At 52.8% G+C, this 23,760-nt stretch overlaps 1 protein-coding gene across 5 annotated transcripts in view; it reads right to left on the bottom strand.

Annotated features, from left to right (window-relative positions):
- FKBP5 (FKBP prolyl isomerase 5) overlaps positions 1–15,026 on the bottom strand; it is a 28,657-nt gene extending 13,631 nt beyond the window's left edge. For 2 of the 5 annotated variants that reach the window (XM_054395970.1, XM_054395972.1), the window contains exons 1-5: positions 5,471–6,267; positions 4,229–4,357; positions 1,791–1,935; positions 1,205–1,347; positions 247–361 (exon numbers count right to left, since the gene is read on the bottom strand). In XM_054395970.1, coding sequence (XP_054251945.1) covers positions 247–361; positions 1,205–1,347; positions 1,791–1,935; positions 4,229–4,357; positions 5,471–5,602 — 664 coding nt within the window. In that variant the 5' untranslated portion in view covers positions 5,603–6,267. Of the gene's footprint in view, positions 1–246; positions 362–1,204; positions 1,348–1,790; positions 1,936–4,228; positions 4,466–5,470; positions 6,299–8,749; positions 8,814–15,003 lie in introns of those variants that run through there. The other 3 variants (XM_054395973.1, XM_054395975.1, XM_054395971.1) reach the window with 3 other exon arrangements.
- Positions 15,027–23,760: the final 8,734 nt, after the last annotated feature.

The following is a 23,760-nucleotide window of genomic DNA, read 5'->3' as shown; positions in this document are numbered from 1 at the left end:
GGCTTGAGGTTCCCCAAACACCCTTCCCACCAGCAGTCCTGGGGCCATGACGAGAAGAGCTCAGAGCAGCATCTGAGTAGGCAGTGACCCACTGCTCTCCCAGCCCCTCTCCATCCTGTCCAGCCTCCAGATGGATAAAAGCATATCCCATCAGGATGCACAGCCACCTACAAGCTCTACAGTACCACGGAGAAGAAAGCTGGGTTGCTCTGGGGCAGGTTCACCCCTCCAGAGGCAATCACTCACTTTCCACTGTAGCACCTTCATTAGGATTGGAATAACCTTCTCCCTTCCTCTTGATCCTCCGGATTATCCCTCCATCCTCAAACAAGTCCTCGCCTTTGAAGTCAAGCAGCTCAACCTACAAAATCAAATCACAAAGCAAAGGTGGGCAGAGCTCAGGGAGGAGGAGAAGGGGGAAGGAAGAAGAAAAGAACAACAAAAGAGCCACAAAGCAGCAGTTCATCCTTGTTCTCCATTTAGTTGACAGGCAGAAGTTGCCCATAAAAAACAGTTCCAAGCCACAGCATAATCCACCCAATTTATTAGAAACTGGGACACTTCCAACACCTGAAGCTTTGCACAGAGTAATAAGTTCATTAAAGCCTGCTCAGATGCAACACAGCTGCTGCTGGGAGATGCTGTGAAAGCTGCCCAGGACCAGTGTGGGCAGGAGCTTTCCCTTCTTTCTCTGACAAGACCATTTCTGACCCACAGCTTAGTCCCCACTCAGCTTGGAAAGACTGAGCTTTAATTTAGGACAGATTTTAGGACTCATTCCTCCCTTCCCACTGCCTTGTCCCAACAAGCCCTGCCCAGTCAGCTCACCCTGCCAAAACCTTGGCTCTCCTACCACCCAGCAGTACTCCTTAGACTCTAGCACCCAGAGGCATTTCCCAGCTGCTTTCTCCCTCCCATTTGTGCATTTTTGAACTGGGAATCTGCCTGCTTCCCCTGCTCTCACCCTCTCCACCTCCCCAGCACTGGGGGTCTCCCCAGCCGCAGTTTCAGTCCCAGCCTCCGAGCTCAGACACATTTCTGAGAAAACCCTGGCAGCAGTTCCTGGAGCAGAGGAACACATTTCAGGAATCCAAGCTGTTTTTTTGTGTTGTTGCTTGCTTTGGGTTTTGGGTTTTATTTGGATTCCAGAGCTAGCTGGCAAGGCAAGAAGGGAGTGAGCAATCTCATCCACAGTTTTACTTGCCTCAAAAAAGAGGGTGGCGTTGGAAGGGATTTTGGGGGCACTGCCCGCAGAGCCATAGGCGTACTCAGGTTTGCAGAGCAAGTAGCAGATCTCTCCCTTCCTCATGGTAGCCACCCCGATATCCCACGCCTTGATTACCTGGCCTACAAGAGAGGCAGATGTCAGGCACGAGGGAGTGACCAGCAGCCACCCCAAAAAAACCCAGCCTGGGTGCTACAAGGAGAGAACCCAAAAAAAGCCACCCTTGGAAGTCACTTAGAGCAGGGCTGATACCATCCTGTTCTGCAATGAGGTCTCATCTCTCCAGGATCATCCCAGCCCCTCTAGGATCACTCCAGCCTCCTCAGGATCATGCCGGTCCCCCTAGAATTATTCCACCCTCACTGGGATCATCCCAGCCCTGCCATGTTTATCCCACTCTCCCCAAGATCATTCCAGCCTCCCTGGAATCATTCCAACCCCCTCAGACTCACCCCACCCCTCTCCAAGATCATCCCAGAGCCCCCAGGATCATCCCAACCTTTCCAAGATCATCCCAGAGCCCCCAGGATCATCCCACCCTGAAGCATTCCCTAGATAGGCTCACCCTTGCCCAGGCTGAAGACAAAGGGCTCGTTTCGATCGTGGCTGGAGTCAAATTTTTTGCCATTGGCCAATTTGCCCTTGTAGTGGACATAAACCTTGTCTCCAATCATGGGGGACTCATCCTCACTGCCAGGTCGTTTAATGATCTAAGAAAGAGAAACAACCCATGAGAAAAGAAGCCATGGGACAGCCAAAGATGCATGTGGAGAGAGAGACACGTATCCTAGAGTCACAGAAGGGGTTTGGCTGGGAAGGGACCTTTAAAGCCCATGCAGTCCAATGTCCCTGCAGTCAGCAGGGACATCTGCAACTAGAGCAGGTTGCTCAGAGCCCTGAACGACCTGACCTGCAATGGTGCCAGGGATGGAGCATCTCCCACCTCTCTGGGCAACCTGGGCCAGGATCTCACCACCCTCACTGTCAAACATTTCTCCCTTCTCTCCAGCCTGAATCTGCCTCTTTGAGTTCAAACTGTCATCCCCGGTCCTGTTGCAACAGGCCCTGCTCAAGCATCCCCCGCTTTCTTGCTGGCCTCTAAGCACTGAAAGGTCATTAGAATCACAGATCCCAGCATGGTAGGAGTTGGAAGTGAGCTCTGGAGACCACAGAATCCAACCCCCCTGCCAAGGCAGGTTCACCTAGAGAAAGTCACATAGAATGTCCAGGCAGGTTTTGAAAGTCTCCAGAAATGGAGACTCCTGGGCAGCCTGCTCAGGTGCACCACCACCCTTAAATTAAGAAGTTCCTCCTTATGTTTAGACAGAATCTCATGTTCCAGTTTGTGACTGTTACCCCTTGTCCTGTCACTGGGCATCACTGAAAAAAACCCTGGTCTCATCCTCCTGACAGCCACCCTTTATGTAGTTGTAAGCATTTATGGGATCTGCCCTTAGCCTTCTCTTCTCCAGACTAAAAAGACACAGTTCTCTTGGTCTTTCCTCATTAGGAAGGTATTTTAGGTTCCCTGGTGCCTTTTCTTCTCCAAGGTGAACAACCCCAACTCTCTCAGCCTGTCCTTGCAGATGTGCTCACTCTTTACACGTACATATATAATAATATAGACACAGGTGGATATAAAACAGCCATAGATCAAATCCATGCACACACAGGCACAGACACTCTGCTGCTCTAAATCCAATGAAGGATGAGGAAAAGAATATTTACTGAAAGAGTTGTTGGGCACTGTAAGTGGTTGCTCAGGGGGGTGAATGTAGCATTTCAGTATCTGAATGGGACCTACAGGAAGGATGGGGAGGGACTGTTCAGAAGGCCTGTGGTAACAGGACGAGGGGCAGTGGTTTGAAACTGGAGCAGGGCAGATTTAGGTTGGACATCAGGAGGAAGTTCTGCACAACGAGAGTGTTGAAATACTGGAACAAGTTGTCCAAGGGATGTGGTTGAGGCCACATCCCTGGAGACATTCAAAGTCCAACTCAATGAGGGCCCTGAGCAACCTGCTCTAGTTGGAGGTGTCCCGGCTCACTGCAGTGAGAGTTGGACAAGATGCCCTTTGAGGGTCCTGTCCAACCCCATGCATTCTGTGATTCTGTGAGGTGGTGGATCACTGCCACTGGAGGTGTCCAAGAAATGTGTGAAGCCTCAAGAGATTCCAGTTCAATCTGTCTTTCCATCAGTCCCTACAAATAAATCCCTGGCCAGATCCACAGCACTGGGACAGGGCTGGGATCAGAGACCTGCCCAGCCTTTGGGGACGTGTCTGAACAAAGATGGTGGTTGGAAAGCCCAAGTGGAGGCCACTGTGGGGTTTCCGTCTGCACACATCTTGCTCTCAGGGGGTGTCACTTCACTGCTCACTTCTTGTCAACACTTCTTTTTTTCTTTCTCTCTGAACACTCCAGCCTGGAACAAGCAGTTCTCAAGCTGAGGATGGAGCAGGGGAGGATGCTATTCTTAGAGGAAAGGTCCTATTCAACTGGAGAAGAGCACGGGCTTGGGAGCAGAACTATCCAGAAACAGCTCTGAATGTGAAAAAGGGGCTGCAGAACAGACTGGATGACCTCAGTAACGTGCTCTTTCTAACGTCTGTGAGTCACACAAAAACATGCTTTGTGGGTTTACAGCTAATGATCTGATTAGGAACAGAATAGCAGTGAAATTCATTGAGCAGCCCCAACCCATCAGTCTCAATCACCACCCTGTTCTTCTCTATTCCAATTGGTGCTCACCTCCTTTGCCTCTCTTATAAACAAAACCCAAATCAGTCATACAGCACCGGGAGTGCTACATGGAATCACAGCACTGGTTTGGTTGAAAAAGACTTCTAAGGTTGAGTCCAACCACCAACCTAGGACCACCATAACCATTAAACCACATCCCAAAGTGCCGTGTCCACACAGTCCACCAATGTGACCATGCATCCCAAAACACAGACCAAAAGACAGGACCCTCCTGGCAGCCCCCTCCCCCACCCCCCCTCACCTTCAGGACCCCTCGGTCTCGAGCTGGTGTGATGTCCTCTCCATGCTCGGCAAGAGCCACTGCCTGCACCTCCCCTTCACCCTTAGTGGCCTCATCAGTGGTCATGGCCTCCTTGCATAAGCCCTGGACCTGGAGAGACATGGCACACAGTCCATCAGCCAGGCAGGAGCACAGCAGGTTTTAGAATAGGAAAGGGTTAAAGAAAAGCAGCAGCTCACTTTGCCCGGGAGAGGGGGGGGGGGGGGCGGAAAGGAGGGCAGCGGCAGGAAGCTTTGAGCACATCTCAAGCTTGCAGAGCGGAAAATCCCTTCCCAGGGGCCACCCAGGCTGTGCCAAACCACAGGGCACAGGAAACCCTGAGGTGCCACATCAACCAGGGAAAGGGAACAGCCCCACATCTTGGCCTGGACACAGTGGTGGAGGTTGCCAGACTTCATCTGCAGTCTCCCTAGGTCAACATTGTTCCAGAAGACTCCTTCTGCAGGAGTTTTACTTGAAAAAGCACCAGCAGGGAAGGCACATCCCAGCCAACCAACTCTTTATACCAAGTAAAACGTGGGAACTCATTCTGGGGTGCTGTACCCAAAGCACTGGGATCTTCTACAGAGATGCTCTGCTGAGCACCCACTTGGACGCAGCAGAATTAGCCCTGAAGCACCTATATTAGCAGCCACCAAAAGCAGAGAAGAAGCCAGGACAGCACTCCAAGGGTGACAAGCAAAGGGCTGATGGCCACTAAGCTGGTGCTAGAAGTATGTGCACCAGACAAACATGTGCCTTGTGAGCTACTTTAGACAGCTCCAGATAATTTCCCACAAGGAATGACCCATTTGCCCATTGTTTAGAAAGCAAACTTCGCTTTCTGCTGCCCATGAAGGGCATTCCAAAAGGAAAGAGCAGACTCCACTTGCCAGGAAACCCTGCACGGAAAGACCTGAATGCACAGCAAGCCATTTCTCCAAAGCCCAAAGTAAAATCCAAAGAATCCCAACTCTTGGGCTGGATAAAGACAGCAGACTGAGAGGGGATCTTATGAATGTTTATGAATATGTGAAGGGTGGGTGTCAAGAAGAAGGGGCAAGGCCCAGTGACAGGACAAAGAGCAATGGATACAAACTGGAACCCAAGAAGTTCCAGCTCAATATGAGGAAAAACTTCTTTACTGCCAGGGTTACAGAGCCCTGGAGTAGGCTGCCCAGAAAGGTCGTGGAGTCTCCTTCACTGGAGACGTTCAAGACCCACCTGGATGCATTCCTGTGTGACGTGCCCTACATAATCCTGTTTTGGCAGAGGGATTGGTTTGCCCAAGGCAGTGGTGGAGTCACCATCCCCAGGGGTGTTTAAGCAGCCTGTGGACCTGGTGCTTAGGGACATGGTTTAGTTTTGACCCTTCAGTGCTGAGTAAAGGGTGGGACTGGATGATCTTTGAGGTCTCTTCCAACCACATGAATTCTGTGATTGGACTTGATGATCTCCAGAGGTCCCTTCCAGCCCCTAACATTCTCTGATTCTATAAAAGATAAATCTCACAGCAAGACACTAAGAAGTTAGAGGGGTTGGGGACAAACTGAAGCCCCACGCTCCCACCATCACTGAACGAGTGGCCATGGTGCCTGAAAAGCCATGGTTTTGGTCCAATGCCACCTTTCTCCAATGGTGCTTGGTAAAAAAAAAAAAAAATAAAATCCTTCTGGTTTAACCCCCTATTTCCTGATGATTTCCTTGGGAGTGTGAGGCTGTTTTGGTAGCCACACTGCTGCATGACCACGTAATCAAGGAAACATGAGAGAATTAGAAAGCAATGGGGTTCAGAAGACAGAAACCAGATCTATTAAAACCACTCTTATTGCAGAACTTTCCCACAGCCTTTGCTGTGGAAGCTGATGTCAACCAGAAGAAATAATTCATTCAAGGGGTTTAAAAAAAAAAAAAAGGCAAGTAAAGGATGTTTTCAGCTCCAGGGGTATGTAAGTTTGTGCTGCAAGAATTGTGCTCCTCACACCCAGCTGGAAAGGGAAGAGCTGGGGCCTGCCTCCCGCCTGGCACCGGAAGCCACTGAGACACAGAGTCCTGCAATGGAAGAAGCAAAGAGAAAAATAAGGGAAATATTTGCTGTAATGCTTGATTCTCACAGGCTTTGAGTAACAGGCAATGTAATTTTGCTTCTGCTGCCCTTCCCCTGATTCTGCTGAGGTTTTAGATGGGAACACCTGAAAGAACACTCAAAAAAGCTACTTTGCTGATGAGACCTATCTCCCAAATATGTCTAGATTGGAAAACCTGCCATCAGTTATTTGGGAAGAAATGCTTTACACTGAGGGTAGTGAGACGCTGGCCCAGGTTGCCCAGGTTGTTGGGAGATGCCCCATCCCTGGAACCATTCCAGGTAAGGTTGTTTGGGGCTCTGAGCAGCCTACTGTAGTTGCAGATGTCCCTGCTGACTCTATGGTGTTGGACTAGATATGTTTTGAATGCCCCTTCCAACCCAAACCAGTCTGAGAGACTGTGGCACTGAGATGGTCTCCAAGCCATGGGCACCATCACAGAGGTGAGTGAGGAGATGGTGGTGACTATCTCAGGGCTTCCCTGCACAGATGCTGCACAGTGCCAGGTATGCAGCACCCATAGCTCATTCATTAAGCACCAAGATGAACCAAATAAAAAAGGAGGAGCAGCTTGTGTAAGAAATGCCACCTCCTGATGCAGAACCTCCTGAAGTCCACCATACAGCCATCACTGGGGATGCAGAAAAAGGATGGGGAGGCGCTCAGATGGCTCTGGCTCTCCAATTGCTAAATCCCACCAAGAGACATCTAAAAATACATCACACGCATCCTCCTCATTATTTTTCTACATAAGCAATTAGTGGAGTCATTCAGGGAAGCTGGCCAATGCGAGCGGAAGGGGCCATGCTCTGCGTCAGCAGCAGGGGGAGGGAAGGAACCCACAAGACTGGCTATTAAGAAGTGGTCCATGTTACGAAAGAGCTGCAGACTTCTTGGTCCAGCAGAAACAGCTCCATGTAGGTTAGGGAAAAGACTGTGCCACTTATCTCTGGTTTGCAGCGACAGAACACAGCTGGCTGGGGGCCAAAATCCCAATTAATTTATGACAAACAGTTTGAAGGAAAAGAAAATCTTTGCTCCTCCCTGAGATCTCAATAGCAGGGAGCTGAGACTGTTACCGAGTGCTGTGCAGGCTCATTGGAGGTGTCAGAGCCTGGACCTTCTCCTTGTGGCACCATGTGTGCTCTGGATACCAGGAGGGGATTCATTAACGAAGCCTCTGGGTGTTTCTGACAGCCCAAGCAGATCCTGCTCTCCTACTCCTGTTACCCACAGCTCTACACTGTAAAGGAAGTCAGGCTAAACCATCCTCCCTCCTGCCCACAGCCATGCCACTTCCCTGCCCTGAGACAGGTGAGGAAGGGTAAAACCTCCCCCCAGGCCACCCAGAAGAAAGGTATTTCCACAGAGAATAAAATCGATGAGAAGGTGGTTAAAGAACTCCAGAGCCCTAGGGAAGGTGTGCATGGATGATGGGGAGGTTTTTCCTGATTTGGGGCAGTTTTGTAGAGCTCAGGCAGTTTTGCACAGCCCAATTCTTCCCATTCTGAAGCAAAGTTCATTCCAGGAGCCTGTATCCCCAAAGTGCCCTTGCTCCAGCTCCAAGCCCAATGCTGGGGTCAGATTCTACCTCCAGCTGGGTACTCAGGGCTGTTGTGCAGCCTCGGGGACCAGAGCTGCCACCTCCACCCTCCCCAAGCCCTGCAGAGGGGCAGCCCTTGCAGCTAAATGAAAGGGGATGGAGTTCTTCCCTCGTTTGCTTTTAGTCACTCCCTGTTTTACCAGAAGATCCAAAAATCCAGCCTGGATGCTCAATCTGTCATTGAAAAGAAGTTTTCAACCTCGGAGGTTTCGACATCTGGACAGAGACTTTCTCCTTCAAGCGCCAAACTACAGCAGCGTTAATTAACACAAAACACACTAAAGAGCTTCTAGCTGAGGAAACAGGGAGGCTCCTGAGCTCTCCTGCACAAGCATATCCTGTGCTTCACTGGGACAGGCACAACCCCACCCACCCTCTCCCTGCTAAACCAACACAAACCCCTCTATCAGCTCAAAAGCAGTAATGCCTGCAGCCTTCCTTTGGCCAGTCTGCTCTTTCTCCCAGTGGAAGACACAGATTGTCCAACTCCAGCACCAGCTACACTGAACTCCATTAACCAGGCCTTTTCTTTTCACTATCCCCCTCTCTGCAGGGATGTTGTGATCTTCCAGCCTGGAGAAATCAGGAAAAACCCAGAGCGGAGAATGGGATGCAAATGTGTGACCCCAAACTAAGGACAGACAGGTATCACACATGCTATGGTTTCACCAAGATCACTATCCTCAGCCATGTTTCCTAGAAATCAGCATACCAGGAATCTGCCAGCTCCAAATGGAAACACAGATCCCTCAAGGAGGCTCACGGGAAGAGAAACAGAAAAGAAAGGCTGGAGAAGATTTTAAGGGGACTCACCTTGCCACCACGCAATCACTGGAGAAGGTTTGAAGGTCCACAAGGGGTCCAGGGAGGTGCCCACCTAAGGACACAGTGGGGATGTGACACAAATAGCTGGTAAGAAGAGGGGGGAAAAAATAAACTAACCCCCAACATGTGTGGGATTCTAAAAACAGGATTTAAGAAGAGGGTAGAACTGAGATGACAGCTGCAAGCCACAGACCAGGCTCTACCATGGGCAGAAAGGAGGGATGAGACCATGGACAAACCCTCTCAAAGCAGCTCCTCAGCTCCCTACAGCCCTGAGGAGATGATTTGACTTGCTGGTTCCATAAAATAGCATCTTACATCAACAAATAAAAAAAAAAGCTATATTTTGTCCAACTTCTTTTTATTTACTGCTGCTAAAAGTCAGGACGAAAATTAACAGGATGGAAAAAAAATCAGAGCTGGCTGTTCTGGGGTTTGTTTGTTAGGATCTGCTTAGCACAAAGCACTTTTGCTTCCACAGCCTGAAAAGCTTTGGATTGCAACACAGAAGGGACCTGCTGTAAAACACAAAGGTCACAGCAAAAACTAGCAGAGCTATATGCACAGGAGACATGGGGCCCTGAATCCTGGAGAAAATCACCTCAAAGCCTGCTAAACATCGCTGCCTGATAAGGCAATGATTTGGAACTAGAGCAGCGTAGATTTACATTGGACATTAGGAAGAAGTTCAAGGATGAGGCTGGATGAAGCTTTGAGCAACCTGGGCTGGTGGGAGGTGTCCCTGCCCATGGCAGTGGGGCTGGAACTGGATTATCTTTAAGGCCCCTTCTAACTCAAGCCATATTATGACTCTATGATTACTCCAATCTCAGTGAGCATCTATATAAATCCCAGTGAGCATCACCTGCAAATCTTGGTGAACACCACCTTGAATTCTAGTGAGAATCACTCCCAACTCCAGTAAGCATCCCCCCAAATCCCAGTGAGTATTGCCCCAAATTAGGATTGATTGCTAGGTTGAGAATTCCCCCAAATCATAGAACCGTTTCGGTTGGAAGGAGCCTTAAATATCATCCACTTCCCCTGCCTTGGGCAGGGACACCTCCCACTAGACCATGTTGCTCAAGCGAGTATCCTAGTGAGCATCCCTCACAATCCCTGTATCACCTCCAAATCCCACTGAGCACCCCACCAAATCCTACGGTTTATCATCCCCAAATCCCAGGGAGCACCATCCCATCCCCAACACCAGCCCTTTAAGCTCTGGGCTTTCTCCACTATCCCACTGTGGTTTCACTTCCCCTTTAATGGAGAAAATTATTTTTTCTAATAAAAGATCTACTTGCTGAGCAACCATCCCTGTGCAAGAGGCAGGTAAGGACTGGAACAGTGATTTTCCTTGGATAAGAGTGTTTTAAGACACTTGGAGACAGAGCAGAGACACAGGGAGATGGAGTTTGAAACAGTGAGAAAATAACACTCTCTTCAGCCTGACACTAACTCCATGTGATCCTCAGCTTCACCCTGCCAAAGATGCACCCAGGTACCATTTCTCATGCTCGTACATCATAATTTGAAAGAAAAAATAACTTTCTTTTTTTTAATCCTACCTGTTTGATTTTCCCCTCTCATTTAAAGGGAGAAGCCACAAAAACAGTGAAGCATTCACTCACTGAACAAGACTCACATGGATTGATCCAACGTGCATGTTGTGCAAGCAGCTCAGTCCCAGTGGGCCACTCATGGCAACTTCTCTTTGAACGAAATAAACACACTCCAAACAGAGCTGCTTTAGCTGACCAGTACCCTGAAGAACCTCCAGCATGCTCACATGAACCCTGACTCACTGGGGACCCAACCAAACTCTCAGCTCGCCCATATCCATGGCTGGTCACCGCTTCAGGGTTAATTCCTGCCCGTGGAAACCCTGGTATCCCTCAAGCATCCTCTGAGCATCCACCCATGAAGCATCCCCCTGAGCATTCATTAAGCAGCCCGCTCAGCATATTTTGAGTATCGCCCCTAAAGCATCTCACTAAGCATCATCCCAAGCATCCCGAGTGTCTCCCTTGAGCATCTTTCCCCAAAGCATGCCCCTGAGAACATCCTTCTTAACGTCTTCCCCCAGACCATCTTCCTGAGCATTGCTGAAATACTCCCCTGCCCTGAGCATCCCCTAAGCTCCTGGGCTAACTCCTGCCCACAGAGACCTTGGTATCCCCCAGGTGTCCTCCTGAACATCCCTTTAGCTCCAGTGTTAACACCAAACTGACAGACAGGACCAGGACAACATCTCTAGGGGATGCGGATCAGCAAATCAAGAGAGGGGATTCTGCCCCTCTGCCTCTGCTCTGGTGAGACCTTACCAGGAATACCATGTCCAGCTCTGGAGCCCTCAACACAGGAAGGACCAGGTCCTGAAGAGGGCCACAAAAATGATCAGGGGGCTGGAGCACCTCTGCTAGGATGACAGGTCAAGAGAGTTAGGATTATTCAGCCTGGAGAAGAGAAGGCTCTGGGGACACCTTAGAGTGGCCTTCCAGTACCTGAGGGGGGCTACAAGAATGCTGCAGAGGGTCGCTTCCAGCCCAAACCCTTTTATGATTCTATGCTACAGCTCTGAGGACAATACCTGCACTGCTGCTGGATCACCATCACACTGTCAGCCCCACAGAGCTCCAGGGCTCCAGCACCCTCACACCAAAGAATTTTATCCTTCCATTCAGGTGGAACCTCCCAGGTTCCAGTTTGTGCCCACTGCCCCTTGTCCTGTCACTGGGCAACACTGACAAGTCTGGCCCCATCCTCTTGCTGCCCCTATCCTCTTGCTGAGCACTGATCAGATCTCCTCTCAGGCTGCTCTTTTCCAGGACCAACAGCCCCAGGGCTCTCAGCCTTTCCTCCTCACAGAGATACTCCAGGCCCCTCAACATCTTTCTAACCTCTGTTAGACTCTCTCCAGCAAGCTCCCCGTCTCTTGAACTGGGGAGTCCAGAATGGGACCCAGTACTGCCAACGTGGCCTGACTAGGGTAGGCTAGAGGGGGAGGAGGGCCTCCCCCAACCTGCTGGTCACACTCTTCACTTAAATCAGAAAGTATTTTTAACAAGGCTGGTTTTCCAAATATTTCTAATTCCAATATTTACAAAGCAGGGACATCACAGGCAGAAAATGATTTAATTGCCGTCCCTCATAATCCTCCCTCTTCCTTTCTGACAGTTGCTTTTAGTGCAACTTTCCTTATTTCTGAATACGCTCACTTGCAAACTGAGAAATCCTTATTTCCATCACACTTCCTGATGACGGGAAAAGACCATCAGCTTTAGCAAAGCAAGTTACATTTGAGCTACTTGCGGTCATTTCTTCAATGACATTAGAAGATCCCACACACACACTAAGCTGTTTGTTGTTCTGTGATGAGCAGGAGATGGGTACAAGCCCCACAGCTCCCTCAAGAGGCTGCAACAGTTTGATATAAATGCATGGAACTGACAAGGAATATCAAATATTAAAGAGTAAAAGTAGAAATAACAGAGGACAAATTATTCTCCAAATCCTTTATGGGATATTTTTGCCCCCCCTGAGCCAGCCTAGAGAGCTGTGCACCTCGAGCCTCACAGCAAACTTGCTCCTTCTGCAAGGCAGTAATTAAACCCATCTAATTAGAATCATAGAATCATTAATGTTGGAAAAGACCTCTAAGATCAAGTCCAACATTCTACCCTATAACTCCATGAGCACTAGATCATGTCCCAAAGTATTTACTTGTTTTTTTAACACTTCCAGGGAGGGTTACTCCACCATCTATCTCCCCAAGCAGGTGAATCATAGATTCATATAATAGTTTGGGATGGAAGGGATCTTGAAGATCATTTAGTTCTAACTACCCTGCCATGGGCAGGGACTCCTTCCAACTAGACTGAGTTGCTCAAGGCCTCATCCAAACTGGCCTTGAACACCTCCAGGGAGGAGGCATCCACAACCTCCCTAAGTAACCCATTCCAGTGTATCACCACCCTCACTGTGAAGAAAGTGATGGTACTGAAAGATGCAGTTTGGGTTTTATTCAGAAACTGTCCTTATTTTCTGGCTCATCCCAGTGGGGAGATGCTCTAACAGCACTAAGCAAGAACCTCAAAAGAATACCAGCATGTGCTGGGCAAACACAGTCTCAAGAAGTGACAATTATTTGCTTCTATTTAGTTATAACAAAAGACAAAGTAATTGTACAAGGTGCCATCCCAGCAGAGTCTTCTGCTCCAGGCAGGACCAGCACTGTACCAGCCCTCACCCACCATGAGCCCCTCTAGCACTGATTCTGCTCCATCCTTCAAACCCAAAACCACACAAGACACACCATGCTGTGGTCCCTCCCCCTAAGTTTGAGCAGATGAGGTGACTTCTCCTTAACTGCCCAGAAATCTGCTGGTTTATTTGCTTCATGTCATTCTGGATTTTCTCTGGCACAAGCTCCAACCCCACCCCCCACGAAGAAGTTACCAGTCACCCCTTCATCTGCCAGCACCCTATCATCTCCAGCTCCATCCTGCCCTCAACCCGTCCCAGAGGGTGCTGTGAGAACCGGTGTCCCACCATGGGACCGAGAACCGGTGTCCCACCATGGGACCCCAGCATCTCACCAAGATCCCAGCATCCTACTGAAGAATCCAGCATCCCACTAAGGGATCCCAGAATCCCCGACAAGGACCCCAGCATCCAACCTTTGGGCTGCAGAACTCTTCAGTGCCACTAGAATGTTATTCCTACTCAGTCCAATACTCCCAGTTAATTCCTTGCCAGCAGTGGCAACTGTTCCCACTGCATGGGCAGCATTTCTGTCCACCCACAGTAGTTCTGTCCCATCTCTTGCATACCAGGTTGGAAATAAAACCTGAGCATCTCCCTGTCACAGCACCAGCACCCCACCCAAACCCACCACACCTCCAGGAAAACCGCTCCCAAAGCCAGAGATAGGCTCTGCTGAAGGAACTGGATGAGTCCTTCAAAGAGTCAGGAGGGAAACAGCTTCCCCATGTTTTTGAGGAAGAAGCCATTTATGCTGCCAGCTTTGCTTTTTTAACTTGCGGTCCCAGTTTCCAAGCTCGATTTGACGTCCCAATGATGTCCTGAATCCTCCTCAAGAGTTTAAGAGCTCATTATGGAGAGACATCAGGTAACTTCTACCTCTGAAACCCCAAAGGAGCAACTCCTGATTTGTTTTCATTTTTCAAGCTTTTTTTTCCATCAGGAACAGCACAACCCTGTTTGCTTGGATTGATGACAACAGAAGCAAGATCAGAGTCTCAGCTGGAAGCTGCCAGCTGTGGACACGCTGATGGTGGCTGTATCCCTTGCAAGCTCTTAGAGCTCATCATGTAAAATACTCTTTCCCTGTCAAGAAGCAGCTCACTTGATAGTGGAATTCAAAACCAGAAGCTTTGAAAGAGATTTTGTGCCCAGAGAGGAGGGAAAACTAGCAGAAGCCTAAAAAATAGTATTTACCCTGTGCAATCACTTTCACCTACTGCTAGGGAAACTACAGGTTCAGGCACACAGGTGTAGGAGGTGGCATTAGAGGGGAAATTACAGCCCAGCAGAGGAGCTCGGTTTGTGAGGGTAAGTGGGAAAAAGAAAAAGCCCCCCCTCTCCTTAAGCACCTTACTGCTGGCACAAATGGCAGGAGATGGACCCCACCCTTGTCCCCACGCTAGCGCAGGCCATTGTCCCTAGCAATCCTCAGGCACCTCTGTGGTAACTCCCCACATACATCCTGCCTTCACTGGAGGGGAGGGGATCTATGGGGTGGGGACCCTCATGCTATCCCCTTCCCAACACAACTCCATGCCCAGTGCCCATGACACAGCCCGAGGCAGGGTCCATCTGCCCCACGTACGCCTCTCTCCAACCCCACACTTCCTCAACAACAGAAATATGCTATTTCTCCAGCCCCACCGTGACATCCCCACCCAGCCCCAGAGAGACACACACTCCCCACCACCACCACACCGTGCACCCCAGTCCCTCAGCCCCACCTAGGGCACATGGGCAGCCCCGCACAGACGCCCGCGGGCCCCACAGAGGGCACTCCAGCTCTTCAGCTCCGCACAGGATCCGCCCAACCCCACACAGCGACTCACGCAGGGCTCCCTAGCCCCACAGAGGGGCCCACACAGGGCACCAACAAAGAATCCCCTGAGCCCCACGCAGGGACCCACACAGGGCTCACCAGACCCCCAGCCCCAAGCAGGGCCGCACGCTACAACCCGCACAGTAAGACTCACCTGCCACCTCCGCCGCCCAGCTCCGAGTGGCCACTCGCCGCCGCGCCGGCCGAGTCTCCCCTACCGCCGCGCGGCGCCCCGCCTGCCGGCTCACCTCCCATTGGCTGCTTTGCCTGACCGTCTCAGCCATGGCACCCTCTGTGCCTTTTGATTAGCTCTGGCGGCGGCGTATGCAAATAAAGGCGTTTGCCCCGCCCCTATCGCCCAGCTGCAGCGCGGCTCGGCCCGGCCCCAGCATTTGATGGGGGCAGCGGAGGCGAAGCCGGGCGGGAACTGAGGAACATCCCGTCCGCGTGCGATGTCCCGGGGGAGGGGTGTGTCTCTGTGCTCTGTAACGCCCCTGTGGAGGCCCGGCTCCCTGCGGTGCCACTGGGGGGTTCCTAGCTCCCTGGGATATCCCGGGGTAATCTCGGTCCAGTGCGATGTTCCTGGAGGGGTCCTGGCCGCTGCGGTGTTTACTGGTGTGGGTCTTGGTCCCGAGCGATGACCACGCGGGGTCTTGGCACTGTACGATGTCCGCGAGGGGTCCGCAGCGCCGTGCAGTGCTCCGGGAGGGGGTCCCGTTTGTACAATGTGCCGGGGAGGTCTCGGTCCTGTGCAGTGCCCTGAGAGGGCTCCCCGGCCCCGTCCGATGCCCCGGCGCTTTCCTTGTACTATGTAATGCCCCTGGGTGGGCCCAGACCTGATGGGGGTGAGGGGTGCAGCTCCATGCAGTCCTCCAAGGTTCCCCCAGCCCGGAGCAGTGCCCTTGTTAGGGGGGGAGCAACTTTTGTACACACACCCCCCCACCCCCCACAAGGACACATCAGCCCCGAGGACACCCCAGCCACAGGGCCAACCTGCCCCATGCAATGCCCCTGAAGGTGCCCCAACCTTGTACAGCACCCTACGTGTGTCCCAGTCTTCAGCATCACCCCACAGGCATCCTAGCCCTGTGCAACACCCCACAGGTACCCCACCCTCTGCATCATCCCATGGACACCCCAACCCCCTCTGTCACCTTCTCGGTGTTTACCCAGGGACGTGTCATATCAAAGGCATAAATAAGTAAGAGTGTTCCACAGCTGAAGAGGGAGGAGGGAGGGGGATTTGGAGGCTACATTGGCTGCTGGGACACGCTGAAACGTTCCTGATCAGTGCGAAGAAGCTAAGATTTTAGTTAAGGGCCACCTCAAAATACCCCCATGATTAGACATAATGTGCTTTGGCGATTAAACATCTCATCACTGCTCAATCGTGGTGAGCCCACAGGGGCCCAAGAAGCTGGAAGCAGGGTTCACAGAGCAGGTTTGAACTGTGCATCTCTGAGTATTTTGGTGAGTGGTCATTTTTCCCAGGCTTGTGTTGGAACTGGTGCCCACAGCTCCCACTCTGTGCCCTGGCTCGTGTTGGTGTTGATGCATGCAGCTCCCAACCTGCACCATAATTCCCACATATTGATTCCGTACTTATTTTCACAATGTTTCATTTTCCCCTCTCTGAAATAATATAATCTTGCATCAAACATTCCCCATTCAGCCTCTGAGAGCATTACATTTCCATTTACCAAAGAAATATTGTTGGTTTCCAACATCCACAACGTAATTTTGTGTAGGCCTCCTAGATAATAAAACCAAGTCCTGAAAAACCTCCATGGGGTCCATGGTAGCAACAGGGGCAGCAACAGACTGGTCTGCTTTTGCACCCCTAAAATAGGCAATTTGTTTGTTTCATAGAAAAAAATACACAAACAGAAACGAAACCAAAACAAACAAAAAACCAACAAGCAAACAATACCCCACAAAACAAACCAAAACCAAACCCCATGAGCAGAGAGCACTAGGGCAGGTTTTTAAAAGCCATCTTCCAAATCACTGCAATACCAGTGCCAGCTCCCAGCTCACTCCGTGGTTTTTTTTTTTGTTTTTTTTTTTTTTTTTTTTGTGGGGGGGTGTGCTTGAACTCTCCCCAGTGCCAGCGTCTGCCCCATCCATCCCTGTAACACAACCTGGAGGAAATCCGCTCCATAAATAATCCCGGGTGGCTGTCAGGGGCACTGCTTGTTCCCACTTACAGCTGGCTGCACATGTCCTGTCCCAGCCCTGTGCCTGCTGTGCCACCATCACCTGGCCCTAAAAGGATGGGGGGTGGTCCAGGGGAAAGCCCTCCCACCAGAACTGGGGAGCAAAACTTCCAGATCCCATTTCACCAGTGATGTCCTTCCTTGTGCCAGCCATGAGTACCTCGTGTGATGCGGCAGCGTCAGTTCCTGAGAGAGAGAAAAAAGGAAAATTACAATTAAACAGGATATTTTTATTCATCCTTGTCTTTGGCTTAAAAATAGCCAGTGTTAGCCTGCTTGGAGAGTGCAGGAAGGAGAGGAGTCCCCTCACCTCGGCCTCGCATCTCAGAGCTGCACTAGTGAATCTCTGGAGTGTGTTGGAGAGCTCAGGAAATGGGCTTGCTCCCAGTTTCCTTCCGCATGTGCCTGTACAAATCGCTGGCACTGGGTGACAAGAGATGGTCCCAGGGTGGGTGACCCATGTACGATCCCCTCCTGAAGGAATACAATACTGCCTTCCCAGACACTCACCTGCTGCCTGTTTTGGGGAGAAAGGCAGCTTTTTGCAGCCTGGTGATGCCATTGGCACCCTCCCAGCATGTGTAGTCCCTGGAGGGACTGGTTTGTCACCTCAGGAGGTACAAAGTGGCAGGGGCTCAGTGAAGAGCTGGGTGTTTACAGGAGGTGCTGCTGGGTGTTGCACAACAGGAGGACACCCTGTCCCTGTCCTTGCCACCAGCCCTGGTCGCAGCTGTGCTGGTGGCAGGGACAGACAGTGAGAACATGGGGACATTGGGGGCACACAGGAGGGCACGGGCAGCAGGGCAAGACCACCCACTTGGCATGGGGTTGCTTGAGCCAGAGAGTGTAAAGTATCCATCAAGCTGCTTTCTGTGTGAAATTCTCCCAAAAATCTTTCTGCTGGATAGGTCACAGGAGGGATGTTGGTGCCATGATGGACCCTGGCTGGAAGCACACAGCAAGATCCAGTCCTGGGAGAGGGATACTGGATGTTGTGGTGGAGCCAGTCTGGGATGAGAAGCTGGATCCAGCCTGGGGGGTAGAAGCTGGATTCAGCCTGGGGTGATCCCTCCTCCAGCTGTGATCTCCTCACCTTGCTTGGACTCATGACTCCTGCAATGAGTTTTTCCTAGCAGAGGGGCTGAGGCATCCCTGGCACATGCAGAGACCCCTTGGAGCACTCTCTGCTTCAGCTCTGGCCTGAGTCTGCCCCATCCAGCAGCACGGACAGGGTTGGTCCTTTCCTCAGGGCATTTCCAACCATAAATTTCTGGACTGTGATTCAGATGCTGGCCCCTGCCTCAATAACACTCATGCAAACAAGCAGGGGGCACATCCAGTCTGGATCCATCCTCAAATCCTCATCTTCCCCATGGCTCTTCCTTCCAGACAGCTTCTGTCCAGCTGAATGGACATTAATATTTTCCCTTATTATTAACCCCTGGGGAAAAAGGGGAAAACCCCTGCACCCCAGGATTGGAGACAAGTGCTGACAGGGAGTGGGCAGGGTTCAGGGCTCACCCCAGCCCTGCCAGAGGTCCAAGTGAGGGCAGGATGCAGCGGGGCCAGAGCAGGGAGGATAAATAAAGTCCGGCTTTTTCGTCCTGGCCTGCAGCCACTTCTAACACAAAGTACATTCTGGTCTGGACGTAATGAACTGTACCAGCCTCTGCTGGGAGGAGGGTGGCTGGGACTCCCCAACTGCCCTGCCAGCATGGGGGTGTCAGGGGGTGCGAGGGCACTTTTCCCCTTGTGTTTGGTGTAGGGATGGTGGAGGGTGCAGCATCCCTGGGGATGCCTGGCTGTGCTGTGTGGAGGGGGTGATGGAGGGACCCACACCCTTAAAAGATCCTGACTGCTCTAAGGTTTGTTGGGCATCTAGGGACAATCAGAGTGAGGGAGCACCAGTCAGGAACATCTCACTCAGCAGGTACATGTTATGTGGAAGGGATATACACCCGGCAGGGATATGGCACCCAACAGAACCTTGGCACCCAACAGAACCTCAGCACCCAGCAGGGTCTCAGCACCCAGCAGAGCCTCAGCACCCAGCAGGGCCTCAGCACGCAGCAGGGCCATGCTCAAGGGTGACCCAGGCCAGCGCTAGAGCCGCATCCCCCTCCCCGCACCTCCCCCGCACCTCCCTGGCCTCGGCGCTGCCCCTGCTCGCAGCGGCCCTGGGCTGACCGGCGGGCACGGTGCCAGCGCCCGGCCTGGGGACGCGATGTACCGGCCGCGGGAGCGCCAGGAACAGCCTGACTCAGCACCCGGGGTGCATGTGCGAGAAACTGCTCCGCGGGGCCGGTCCTGCCCGGGAGGGGGGTAAGGAAGGTAAGGAAGGGTGCCTGGGCTTTGGGGGGCTGGCCACTGCCTCCGAGCATGTAGGCAGGAAAGCCCCTCCCTGCTGCTGGTGAAACCCCCAGAGCAGACTGTCACCCTGCTCGGTCCCTGTTGGCTGGTGGGGCCACTGGTACCACCCCCTACCCCGCAGCATGCCCATCAGTATCAAACGCCTCCTTGACATTGCTCCCCACCATGCACTCCAGCATCACCCCTGGCATTACCCTCCACCACAGAACGGTAGAGGTTGGAAAGAACCTCCCAATATCATCCCCCAGCGTCACCCCCCAGCATTACCCCCACCATAGAATGCTAGGGGTTGGAAAGGACTCAGCCTGATCTAGTGTGAGGTGTTCCTGCCCATGGCAGCGGGGGTTGGAACTAGATGATCCTTGTGGTCCCTGCCAACCCTGACTGATTCGATGATTCTATGACTCCTATCACCCCCAGCACTGTCTCCCATCATCCCTCCCCTCCCCCCAGTATCACCCATGGCATCCCTACCCTCACATCACCCCATCAGCATAAACTACAACACCCCCAGTACCCCTCATGCGTATCCCCAGCACCACCCCAACACCCCCACCAAACGCCCTCCCCCCCCGTATCCCTCCTCCACCCCCCCATCCTAACCTACTCCCTCAGCCCCACTCCCCAGCATTTCAGGGATTTAAATGCTAAAAATACCCAGCAAGGGGGGGAACCACCAAGCTGGGGGGAACCACCCCCTGCAAAGCACCCAGTCTCCAGCCTCATCTCTCTCAGCCCACCCTGCACTCTCCACCTCCCTGTATCACAGTAATTAATTCCTCCAGTTAAAATAATTCAGCCCCAGGACTTCTCCAGTTGCACCCCACTGGAAAGCATCAGGAAGGACTGACAGGGATGCCTGGATGGCCCCCAGTGCCCCATGTGTCAGTGACAGCCTCCACCAGTGTCCTGAGCTGTGCCGTTCTCAGCCAGAGGCTGCTCTGGCATGGGGGGAGCATCCTTAAGGACACCCACCCTTGGTCACTCTCCCAGCCCCAAAGTCAAGCCCAAGGATGGAAGATGGATGAATTACCCCAGCACCAGATTTTAGGGTCCCTGGAGATGATCCCTGCCACCCCGTAACCCTAATCCTTCCCTTCTTAAAACTCCAGAAGAAAGATCATCACAGTGGAGAAACGAGTCTGACATTATTCCCTCCATCATGTCTGGAGCAGGCAAAGCTGAAGAGGCCAGGAAAAGTCCTCACCAATGGGTTTTGGCAAGAGGAGGCAAACCAGCGCTTTCCACGAATTTGTTTTTTTTCCCATTGCTAGAAGGCTTGCTCCCTGCTGCCAGGCCTGGGAGGGTGGCTTCCTGCCAGCTCCATCCCCAAACCCCAGGGCAGTGCAAACCTGGCCCAGATTTAGTAAACCTCCTCGAGGAGTCTCAGGATGAACCCCCATGTCCCTGGGGGATGCATTTTGGGAACGGGGAAGGTAAGCACCCCCATTGTGCCCTCATAGGGGAAGGTAAGCACCCTCATTGTGCCATAGGGGCTTGGCAAGGTGCAGGTTGAGGTATCCCACCTTGGCATGGGGTAGACTGTGATATCTCCCCTAGGATTTGGGGTTCCCTGAGCCCCGAGAGCTGGTTGAGGTGTCCCCTTCAGCATCACCCTTCATCCCCACAGCTCCTGCCTGGCAAATGAAGGGGCCACCCTCAGCCAAAAGCCACCCTGAAATGAGTAGCCTGAAATGGGCCACTAGCACCCCTGCAGCTGCACCAGTCACTACCTTTCCATACCCTGACTTGAAATGGGGGGGAAAAAGGCATCTGGAGGGGAAGAAAACCCAGCCCCAAAACCAAACAGGCAGCCCCAGCTGCCTCTGGGCACCCCTGAACATTTTGGGGGCACCCCCAAACAGTTCTGGGCACACTATAACCCTTCTAGGGCACCTATAGATATATCTAGGCATCCCCCAAGCACCTCTGGGGCACCCCTAAACACCTCTGGACACCCTATAACACTTCTGGGAATGCCTAGACATCTCTGCATACTCCTATTAACTCTGGGCTTCCCTAAATACTCCTGGGCACCCCCAAATGCCTTGGTGCACCCCCCTCAGATGCCTCTGGGCAGCCCTTTGGGTGCATTCCCAGAGCACATGAACCCCCAACACCCTGCAATGCAACCCCCCTTGCCCCTGCTACAGAATCAGGCCCCACATGGCACCAGTCTGCAGCAAACTGGGGTGAGAGAGGGAGGACTGGGCTGTTCCTGGAGCCTGCTACCTCCCCACCCTCAGATCACTGCTCTAAGCTGAGGGCTATGTGCGTAGGCTCCTTCTCTGTTGGGGTGCCCGGCAGCTTGGGCCCCCTCCAAAAAGCATTTACTTCCCCCCCCACTCTGGGACATTTAGGCCCCCTGCCCAGCGGGGCAAACGCTGCAGGAGCAACCCTCCCCCACTACTCTGGACTCCATTTTCTTTTTGCGGGGTGAGGGGTTGTCAAGGTTGGGAGGGTGCACTCAGGCTTGAAAGGATGGGAATTGGGTGGACACCCCACTAGAGACCCCCACACCTTCTGATGGTGCTGGGGGGTGGGGGGAGAGGGCTGTGAATTGGGGGTGCAAGGATGGGCAGAAATGGAGGTGCAGCTGCATGTTTGCAGAACTCAAAAGGAAATTAATGGTAAGAAAAGGGAAAGCGCAGAAAAAAGGGTTAAAGCAGCGCAAAGAAGAGGTGAAGGCCGAAAGCTGGCGGAAGGGGGGGGGAGTGGAGGGGGGCGGAGAGTTGGGGGGGGCGGGGAGTGGGGGTTGAAAGGGAGGAGGGAGGTTGGGGAGAGGGAGCTGCAAGAACATCCTGTACCCTCGTGGTAAAAACAGCCCGGCAGGGAAGAGGGGGGGAGGGCAGAAAAACCTTCAACCCGCCCCCCCACAGTGTAACGGGGGAGGTTGGGAGGGAGCGGAAAAGAACTTCCCCCACCCCGCGCTCCACCACTGTAAGGGTGGGGGGACACTGGGGGCACTCCATGGGTGAGCAGGTGGGGATGGCAGAGCAATTTTGGTGATGGGTTCAGAGCGAGGGGGTGGGGGGTTTTGGGTGCCCCCCGCCCCCCTCCTTGATGCCACTTTGGCCTCTTCCTGTGCAAAATCGGGGGCAGGGGAGCGGGGACGAGGAAGGGGCACCCCTTTACCAACCAGGGTGAAGGGTTCCCAGTGAGGCGATGCGTCCCGCTGTAGCACAGTGGGATGCACTCTCGCTAGGATCCTCACTACAACAAAATCTGTTTGGAGTGCCCTCACGCTGGTGTGGGTCCCCCACACGTTGTCCCCAGGCCTGGCAGCACCCCATATGTGCGGGGGGGAGGGGGAGGGGGGGGAACCCAAGGGGAGCCTTCCTGTGTTTGTTAAAGACATCATGAGTCAGGTGTCTGGGGGGGGTTGTTTTTGGTTTAAACCAGTATTTACCAGTCCAGATCCACTGCTTCACCAGTAATGACAGAGACAAGATGGTGTGTGAGTGGGCTATTTATGTGTGCCCCCCGCCAGCATAGCCCCCCATCACACCTCTCCAGTGCCCCCGTCCTCCTCTTGCAAACACAGGGACACCACAAAAATGGGAATACAACAAAACCCACCTCAGATACACCATAAATTCACTCAAAACGTGCGCACACTGCCCCCCCCCGCCCTCCAGCATCCCCCTCCCCCGATAGGGGATGACCACCAAAGCAGGGCTCAAGGAGGAGGTGTCAGGGCTGTGGGGCTGGGTACATTTCAGGTGTGTCTCCTCCATCAGGGCTGAGCTACTCCGGGTCGGAGGGCTGGGATGTCCCTGTTAGGCTGAGGGGTGTCCCCATGCCTCTGGAGAGTGTGAGGGGGTCCCAGGCTGTGGCCACGCTGCGGCTGCCCTCTGCTGGTCCCAGAGACCAGGCACTGGCCACATCCTGCCCATGCCAAGGATGCAAAGCCCTGGGTGAGGCTGGCTTTGAGTAAGCAGGGCTCCCAATATTGCCCAATGTGTGTACTGGGTGATGGCAGCCGGTCTGAGGTGCTACTTGCTGGTGTGGAATGATGTCTGGGGCTGAGGACCCCATGCAGATGGTGAGACCAGGGAGAGACCTTGTGTTGCCTGTCTCCCCACCCAGTGCAGGGCTGCCTTGGGGTGCTCAGCCCTCCTGGGGCTGTGGGGAGCACTGCTGTGGGTGCCCTGGTGCTCATCCTGCATGAGGTGGAGGTGGCACTAGAGAAGCCAAGACCACCCACTTCAGTGACCTCCTCACCTCCTGCTGCACCTCCCAGCCCTGCCAGGCAGGTGCCTCCTCTTCCTCACCCCCGCCAGCACAGCTGGACCCCCCATCCCATGTCCAAACTGCTGTGTACA

This window comes from Indicator indicator, chromosome 35 (assembly GCF_027791375.1).
Source record: "Indicator indicator isolate 239-I01 chromosome 35, UM_Iind_1.1, whole genome shotgun sequence".
Classification (NCBI taxonomy): domain Eukaryota; kingdom Metazoa; phylum Chordata; class Aves; order Piciformes; family Indicatoridae; genus Indicator; species Indicator indicator.
The sequence above is the reverse complement of the archived record's forward strand: the minus strand, read 5'-3'. Positions and strand labels throughout refer to the sequence as shown.